Source organism: Oreochromis aureus, linkage group 15 (genome assembly GCF_013358895.1).
Source record: "Oreochromis aureus strain Israel breed Guangdong linkage group 15, ZZ_aureus, whole genome shotgun sequence".
Taxonomy (NCBI): Eukaryota; Metazoa; Chordata; class Actinopteri; order Cichliformes; family Cichlidae; genus Oreochromis; species Oreochromis aureus.
The window spans coordinates 39,184,436-39,193,725 of record NC_052956.1 but is presented as its reverse complement, the minus strand read 5'-3'; the positions used below and the strand labels follow the sequence as shown (position 1 = coordinate 39,193,725).

The 9,290-nt window shown below is 41.3% G+C and overlaps 1 protein-coding gene across 1 annotated transcript; it reads left to right on the top strand.

Annotated features, from left to right (window-relative positions):
* Window positions 1-3,107: 3,107 nt before the first annotated feature.
* LOC116333081 (T-cell acute lymphocytic leukemia protein 1 homolog) lies at window positions 3,108-5,883 on the top strand. The gene is made up of 3 exons (XM_031756226.2): window positions 3,108-3,385; window positions 3,762-3,826; window positions 4,669-5,883. Exons 1-3 carry the CDS (start codon window positions 3,345-3,347, stop codon window positions 5,148-5,150), a joined length of 588 nt encoding a protein of 195 aa, XP_031612086.1. The 5' UTR covers window positions 3,108-3,344; the 3' UTR covers window positions 5,151-5,883.
* The last annotated feature ends 3,407 nt before the right edge of the window (window positions 5,884-9,290 follow it).

Sequence of the window (9,290 nt, the reverse complement as noted above, 5' to 3'; positions counted from 1 at the left end):
TGGGTACTGGGTTAAAACGGGCCAAATTTCATCCGCTATTGCCCAGCTGATAGCTCATATCTTTTTCCACTTTGGCCTTCGTGGTAATAAAACAAATGCTTAATTCATTTTTAGTGTCCATAACTACTGTCTTTAACTTCTGTTTCACCAAGATGTGCTTCCCACTGATCATCAACGATAGTTCTTTTCTGTGCTGATACAATACCCTCTCTGGCCACAATATGGCGCTGTTACACGTCAAATTTGATTCAGTCCTGATCAAACGTTAAAGACCACTTGAAAAATTGCAACAATAAATAAATAAATAAATAAATAAAATCATATTTTGCATGGTTGGATCTTAACAAGATTCCAAGTAGAGCTTCAACATTCAACAAGAAGAAGTGGGAGTGAGAGAAAACTTTTTTTTGAGCATGCAAACAGGCTGTTTTACAGCTGGTCAAAAGTTTAGGACCGCATGCCTTTAAATGGCCAAATCTGTGCAAAAAGTGTGGATTCATTGCCATTTTTCAAGTGGCCTTAAATTTTTGACCGGAACTGTCTAACCGTGCGTAAAACTGGAAGTATCCAAACGAGGAAACAGTGACGGTGTTAAACGCTGTGTCTAAGGTGGGTATTTCAGAGCTGTTACTTAAGTCAATGAACCTTTTGGGGATTCATTTCAGAGACTTGAGAATATTGCGATTCCCTGCTTGGTTTGCTGAAAGTACAGATACAGTTACATTGTCGCAGGTAGGGTAACTAAAGATTACACCAACAATATAAAATATGAATGAATGAATCGCATCCGAACCCTGTAAATCTTGCTGCTATCCTTCTGTCACAGGTCACCCCTGACACTCGTCTCTAGTCTGTCGTGCTTCTACAAACTGCCATTCACCTTATTTAGATATAAAAGTCAGAGAAGCAAGTAAATATCTTACACCTACCGTGACAAGAATGAATGGAAAAAGAAAGGAAACAGTCCGTTTCAGTGGGGAATAAAAAGGCAGTATTCCTGGTTACTGATTGGTCAGACAGTGCCACCCCTTTGTGAACCCCGCATGTAGTCAGATTGATAAACTCTGCTCATATAACGCAAAGTTATTTAAGGGCTAGTTTTATTGCAATGGCTGGATGTAACTGACTGATGCACAAAAGAAAGGGTTCTTTATGGAGCCCAGGTGGTGTGAAGGATGAGACAGAAAATTTGTCAAGAAAAACCAAAAATATATTGAATAAATTGGGAAAAAGGGAAAGTGGAACAAAATAAACACAAACACAAGATTGATAAATAAATCTACCACAATTTATTTCACTGCTTGGAATCGCTGTGCAAAAGACTTAAATGCCAGTGTTGAGAATCCTTTTTGTTCCTTTTAAAAGGTCAGTTTTCAGGAGTTTCCCTTCAGGATCGGGGGGGTGTGAATATGAAGAAGATCAGTTTTCAGCACAGAAAAAAAAAACAAAAAAAACCCCGACCTGCAGGGACAGAAAATGTTTATTAGCATTTCAATTTGAATTCAGTTTAAAAATTCACATCAGTGATTCCACATTTCTATACTACAGTGTGAATCTGATCATTGCATTGTCACATTTCACAAAAGTACAATATTTCATTCATAGCTTCATCTGTACACTTCAGGTAGAATTTGCTACAAACAAATACGGAAGCTGCATAAAGGAAGGCAGTTATTTAACAGACAGCACAGCCGAATTCAAAACAACACATAACAATAATCAATAAGTTGCACTCTGTTTCAAAAAGAGCACGTTTAAGTATGTAAATAAACTAAAGTGAACAAAAACAGTGATTTCCGAAGCAGAGTTTCGCTCGCGGTAGTCTACAAACTTTAATGAAAATAAACACCATAAAAATATGGAGCACATTGTTTGCAATACTCCTCATTAAGCGTTTTAATCTACGATGGTCATTAATCACTAAAGTTTGTGGATGGTTAAGGATATAACTCGTGCAGGTTTTTAATCACGAGTCTCACTGCCGTGTCTCTGTGGCTCAGCCTAACTTTGTCACCTCCCTGACTGCAGACATCTCCTCACCTGTCTGTCTGGACACCTCGCAGCCTCCGGCGCAGGTAAACTCACAGAGCAGAGATATTTAACGGAAAGCGAAGCGGCCGTTTGATGGCGTCAAACATCAGATAGAAAAGTCTAACAGCTCGTGAGTGGACCAGCTGGAACCACAAGACACCTGCAACGCTTCCGGCTGCGCGCGCACGCACACGAGTTAGAACTACTTCAAATTACAAGATGATTAAGTAAAAGGCGATTGATAGAAGATTAACAACCACCAATAATTTCTATTGTGCAGCCACGTACAGAAACCCATCGATCAATAAATCAATAATGAAAACAGTTACATTTGTACTTTTATAGGCTGATGCAGTGTAGAAGATGTTATACTCCTGTTTGTAACTGGCCTAGACAACATGGCTCAGTGTGATCATTTAGCATGTTTTCCTCCTTTATTTCTGATTTTTAAGGGCGCGCGGGGGGGGGGAGTAAGTCCTGCTTGGCAAAGATTAAAACAAAATCCCAGTTTACCAGCATCTCATTAAGCCTTCTATTGTTATTATTACTATATTATTAAATCGTGCCATTTCCCTCTTACTGGTGTGTCCTATAATAGCTGTAAACGTATTTTGGTGCAGAAATGTGAACAGATAGAACTTCTGAGGAATATATTTCCCTTTAAAATCTCGACTCACCTGAGAGGCGCGTTAATGCTACTTGAAAATAAGTCTGAGATTTTCATTTTTTTTTACCCCCGTAAACAAAAGCGAGAAATCCTTAGAGGTGACAAGAAAACACGACTACAGTTTAAACAGAAACAATCATATGGCGATGAATCATATGTGGCATGTTTGGTTTTACTTCATGGCAATAAGTAGGCTACTTCAGTTACTGTTTCAGTCACTGAGAAGCAAACTCGACAGTTTTCGCCACAGGACCAGCCTTGATGGTCTGTGCGTACTGGGTCCGGCTGGCAGCGGTGGCGCCGAGGGCTGTGGAGTCGTGACGGAGGAGAAGGAGGAAAACACGACTCCTACAGAAGGGGGAGGGTGGAGGCGGACCAAGGACCCTGCAGGTCCCTGGAGAGCTGCTTCCTGGGACCCTGCGTTTAATGACTTTAATGGGACTGTCTTTATCAAAGGGGGCTCCCAGGAAACGACGCGCCGGGACACGGGGAGGTGGGGGTGGGAGGGTCCGTGGATATAAAAAGAGACGACTGACACTGACTCTCCACAGAGCCGAGGGAAAGTCACCGGAGCCCGAACTGCCCGCTGAACCCCGATTATCCACCAGAGTCTCCTTCACTTCTGCTGCTTTTGCCTGCAAAAGACATGCTGCACGAAGATATCCAGGAGCTCCACACCTTCCACAGGTGAGACAGGCGTTTATTATTGAACTGTAAACGGCTGTGTTACTGTGATGATTCATAGATGTTGGAATTTACTACAGCAATGTGTTTGCACTAAAAAGCTGCTTGTTTTACATAAGCCGCCGTTATTACCTGTTTATGCCATTATTGGCATTTTAATCTGCGGTATTTACACAGTTTTACAAGATAGGGAGAAAACATTATAACGATTATGGTGTATTTGTTTCAGCATGTTGCTGGCATCTACAATGTATTAAAACATTTTATGAGTTTCTGTAATTCAGGCAAAACCTTTGCAGAGATCCACCTGCTGCAGAAAAAACATCACCAAGGAGGATTTTTCTGCTCCTCACTAACGTGTCTGTGTGTCTGTGTGCAGTGATCCAGATCCATGCGTCACCTTGAAGCACAGAGCAGCTCCATATGAGAGGAACCTCGCTGAGGGTGAGTTCACTGCATCACCAGATATGGAGACTAGCATGTTAGTGTGCTCTTCTATAGTCCTCACAAAACACATTTTAGCAGCATTAAGCTTTAATTAATTCAGCATTTAAGAAAAATAATATCACATTCAAAAGGTCCACTTATCAGTAAGTTATTAGTTATTAGTGATTATCAGTATTAGCAGTTGTTTTCAACCTTAAATTATAAATAAATCAGATAAGGGTGCTAATAAGATGAAAAGAGGGCTGTTTTAATTTGACTTTTTAACTAAAGTAAAAAGCCATGAAGTTTTCCTTCCTATTAAAGATAAAACCTTGACAATGATGCTGTATAAAAACATATTTTATAGACAGAATGAGATTGTATTTCTTCTTCATGTGGTTCTGTTTAAGGTGTCGTGGTTTCAGTTGTGAATCCTTAGTTTTGTCCTTGTGGTTTTGAAGATTGTTCTCTTTTCTGTGCTTCCTGTCTCTCCTCTGTTTGTCTCACTGTTTCTCCCACTCCAATTCCTATCTTATTTCAAAGGCATGGCCCTCATGCAGCTTTCAGTTTATTCCCACTTCCCTTCTTTGTTCTTTTCTGACTTCACCTGTATTTTGTAATCCTTCTCTACATGTTGTGCAGTTAATGTGAGTCTATTCCCTCAGTCTTTGTCAGAGGGTCGTCTCTGTTTGCTTCACTTCTGTAGTTCTCTTTTATTTATTTGGTTCTTTTATTGGATTTTTTCCTACTAGAACAAAACAGGTTTTCTTTCATGGTCACACAGCTACTTTGTACCCAACCTTACATCCTTAGATCTGGTTCTCTGATCACCAGCTGACCCTTCTTTGCTCTCCCCTCAGGTACCCGTCCCAGAGTGGTACGTCGGATTTTCACCAACAGTCGAGAACGATGGCGCCAGCAGAACGTGAATGGTGCATTTGCAGAGCTGCGACGTCTCATACCCACCCACCCCCCAGACAGGAAACTCAGCAAGAACGAGATCCTACGCCTCGCCCTCAGGTACATCAACTTTCTGGACCATCTTCTGACTGAGCAAGACCTCAGTGGGGCCCCACAGAGCCAGGTTGTGAGGCTGGAGGAGGAGGAGGAGGAAGACAGACTGCAGGGGACGCCATCACCAAACTCCACCTGCGAGAGTTCATCAGAGGGAGACTCTGATGGGCTGATGGGGGAGCAGAGGCAGCTCCAGTACCAGCAGGTACAGCTGAGCAGATCGAGCAGAGATCAGTTGAGACTGTTTCATCACTCCAGATGTGAAAGCCACTGCAGTCTGGGGTCAGACTGTTGCTCATGTGCTCCAGTTCTTGATTTTGATTTGTAATGCTGTGAAGATCTGCTTGTTGCCAGTCAGCTGATTCAGGTTCAAACACAAAGATCTAAACAGATATAGGACACTAACAAGACAGAAACCTTTGTCATTTACAAGCTTTTTGTCAGACAATGAATCTACGTTATTTCTGAATGATACACGACACTTCATGCAGCAGACAGATGAATTATTGATCTTCATGAATAAATGATCATAGGTCAGACATACTGGCAGTAGGAACATCTGGTTCATATTGTAAATGTTTTGGGTTAAGCTGATGATATTCTTCCCCAGTGAGGTGTACAGAGTGAAAGGGAAATGCGGATTTTAAAGGTCATTTAATACATACTTGAGATGTTAGTCTAGCTAAATAAAAGTACAGAGTGAAGGCTGGTAGCTTTATAAGTACACATGCGTGCTAATGTTTCATGGAATTATACATACATATAAATTATTCTATATTTAGTAATTCACTATTGAAAAAGTTCATGTGATATTCACATGTATCAGTATTATTAGACGTGTGCTTTCCATGTTGTTTGTGTGTGTTTTGATATTCAGGGTGATGTTCTGCCATGCAGCAGAAGAACCAGTAACCAGATTCAGGTTCTTTCATATACGAGGAACCTTTGGTGATTTTAATGTTAATAAAAATGTCTTTTTGTCCACTGATGAAATCTGTGATGATGCACAGGTGTGATGCTCTTATCTGAATACAGATAAATAAAAAATACATAGAAACTGATGTTTGTCCTCCTCATTAATGACAACCTGCTGATTCACGAGTGCAAGACTATCACAAACTCTTTCTAAATTTGCACCTGATGATTGACTGCTTCTAAGTTAAGTGAAGAGCTGCAATAAACTGATACCATCACATACTCATATAGTCTTTGTCCAAGAGGTCCTTGGCATACTTCAGTCTGACTTAAGGGTGTCTCTTTTGCAGAAGTGGTGGTCTGGGGTCTTTAGACACATTGCTCACTAGTTTTCTTTCCAGAGTCTTTGAAATTTTTATCTTCCTACTTCTGCCACACTTGTTCTTTACTGTGAGGGTCTATGTGAGTTTCTTGACGATGCCTCTAACTCCAGTTGTTAACAGAAATGCTGGGATAACTTGGTATATCCATCTGCTGCTTTGTGACCATCTACAACTCTTTTTCTCAAATCTAAACTGATTACTGTTGGGTTTTTCTGCATGATGCTTTCTCAAGAGGCAGCAGTGGTTAGCATGTTGCTTCACAGCAAGAAGGTGCTGAGTTCAATTCCACTGTATGGCCTGTAGGGCCATGCTCTCTCTGGGTACTCTGGCTTCCTCCCACAGTCCAAAAACATGCAGTGAGTGGGGTTAGGCTAATCGGTAATTCTAAATTGCCAATAGATGGAATGTGAATGGTTGTCTGTCTGTGTGTGTTAGCTCTGCAACAGACTGGCTAAGACAGCTGGGATAGGAGCCAGGCCCCCCACGACCCTGAAACGGAGACGAGAATGGATGGACGGGTTTTCTGATGAAGCTTGGGTTTTCCTATTGTGTATAAACTGGAAGTTAACTCTCAGTTTTCATGTGATTTTACAACCTTTGATCATTACAAAGTTACAGCACATCATTGCACAACAGAGGTTTTTGCTCTGGATCGATAAATAGGTCAGGGTTTTAGGGGATAGTAATATCTAACCTGGCAATTTTTTTCTGACATAATTCTGTTGTTGTGTGTAAATATAAATGATTCATTCTTTCTAAGGAAAATATATATGTTTTGAAATGCTGTTTTGAAAATCATGTGCTCTGCTAAAACAGTACTTGGGCATATTTTGACAAAAATATGAAATTTCATTTGGGGGGCTAATAAGTTTGTCCTCAGCTGCAAAATTATCCATGTAAAATACTTTCAGTTGCAAAGCTTAGAGAGCGCCTCTTAATAAATCCTGAACAAGGCCATGATGAGTTGAGGAGATGACTGATAAACATCTCACCCAATCAGACGGCCCTGAGGGAGATGGCAATAACAACAGCACAACTCAGAGGAGCAGAGGGGCGTGTTTCAATTAGAGAGCTCTGTGTGTGTGTGTGTGTGTGTGTGTGTGTGTGTGTGTGTGTGTGTGTGTGTGTGTGTGTGTGTGTGTGTGTGTGTGTGTGTGTGTGTGTGTGTGTGTGTGTGTGCGACAGAGAGATATCGGCTCATCCTCAGTTCCCACCACTGTTTCTCCGTTTGGCTTCCTCTTGAATATCCAGTGGGGTTAAGGTCAGGTGGCTGTGGAGGAAAGTCCACTGAAAACCAGCTCCCCCTTTCAAAGCTCCGAGGTGGGTTTGAGGCTCATTAATCTGCTTCAGGATGAATCATTCTCCAAAAATACGCAAACCAGAGGATACAGCATAGCTCTAAAGGATGGATTCCTCCATCACCTCATTTAGATTTAAAGTGGAGTAGAATCACAGCACAGAAAGATTAAGAATTCTCTTCCATCATCCACACCTGCACTCTCTGTCCACTTTGTTTGCCTCAGCTTTATTTCATTGGTGCATTTGTTTGGGCCAATGTGACAACCTTACTCTCACTCGGGTAAGGGCCAAATCAGCTGCTTTCATTAAACACACTGTGTGTGGGGATCTGATCCAAACCAAGTACCTGGTGTACTCTGCAAGCTAAGCAGCTCACTAACATATAGACATGTAAATGCTATCTTGCTCAGAAGGTTCATATAAAATCCCAGTTTTTTATGCTGCTTTTTGGTTTTCTTTGGAAAACCAAACATTGTGTGTTTGGAATGATTTCCACATTGCATGGATCAGTTTCACTCAAGCTTTAGCTGTTGGACAGATGGCCTCACATTTGACTCTTTGGCATACAGACCAGAGTTCATGGTCAACTCAATGAGAACAAGGTGCCCAGGTCTGTGGCTCCAAAAGAAGACCTGTCCATTACCCCGCTTGGCAGGTGGATTGAGGTGTTTGTGCTGATATGCTGTGTTTGATTTTCACCAAACTTGGTCATGTGCACTTTGGCCTCATCTTTGCAAAGGACATTATTCCAGAAGACTTGTGGTTTGTTCAGATACAGTTTTGAGTCTGAGATGCATCAGTTTTCTGCAGTTTCTCTGAGCATTGCAGGCCAGCAAAGTGTTAACATCTGGTTTTATACACATGTTCAAACTTGCTGATGATCCTTCAATCGAGTAGATTTGAGTAAGCAGTCAGTGTGCACTGAGTGTCAGCCAGTTGGGTCTTGGTTTTTTAATCTCTCAGCTAACACAACTTGATGTATTGGACTTCTGAAGATGCTCACTTTTATCCTCCTGATCCTGCTTTGGATCCATAAAGTGTTTTAGAGCTCGATGCTCCGCCCTCTTAGAAACCTGTGATCCAGCCTTGATCTGGCTCTGAAACTGTCCCTTGATGCTCAGAACAATAATCGTACATCTATCTATTTAGTTAGCTCCTCTGATGTCATGTTTCCCACTATCACAGTGTCTGCTGGAAACTGGAGGTGCAGCCATATTTCTAACAGGTGAACAATAGCTGCAGGTTGATTTAGCTAAAATTAGTGATGGTCTTCAGCAGATTTATTGACACCTGATCAGATAAACTGTGTGAAAACAGAGAGACTAAGGTGGGAACCGAGGATAAGCCAGCATCTCACAAACACACACACACACACATATACTCAGCTTTCTCTAATTGAAACACGCCCCTCTGCTCCTCTGGGACCTGTTGAGTTGTGCTGTTGTTATTGTGATCTCTCTTGGGACCGTCTGATAGGCTGAGATGTTTATCAGTCTTCAGCACCACACCCACTCATCATTAGCTTGTTACAGTGGCAGTTCAGCCACCAGAATGTGACCTCATATCAGCAGTCACCCTGCTATCAGTGATCCTGACAGACCGTGAGGTGGGAAAAATTGCGAATTCCTGTTTTATTACCTCGGAATTAGTTCAGTGAGCTTAGTAACAAAGCAGCAACAGGTGGAAGAACAGGGAGAGAAAATTCTTTCAGTTATGGTGACAAAAAATGAATTTCCACATGTGTATGAGGATTTGTGGGTGATTTCTTTTCTGGTCAATTTGTTTATTGATTGAATATAACAGTAAAGCAAATTAGTTTTTATTAAGATACCAAACTAAAGTTATTTATTTACAAAAAAACGATTTGTTGA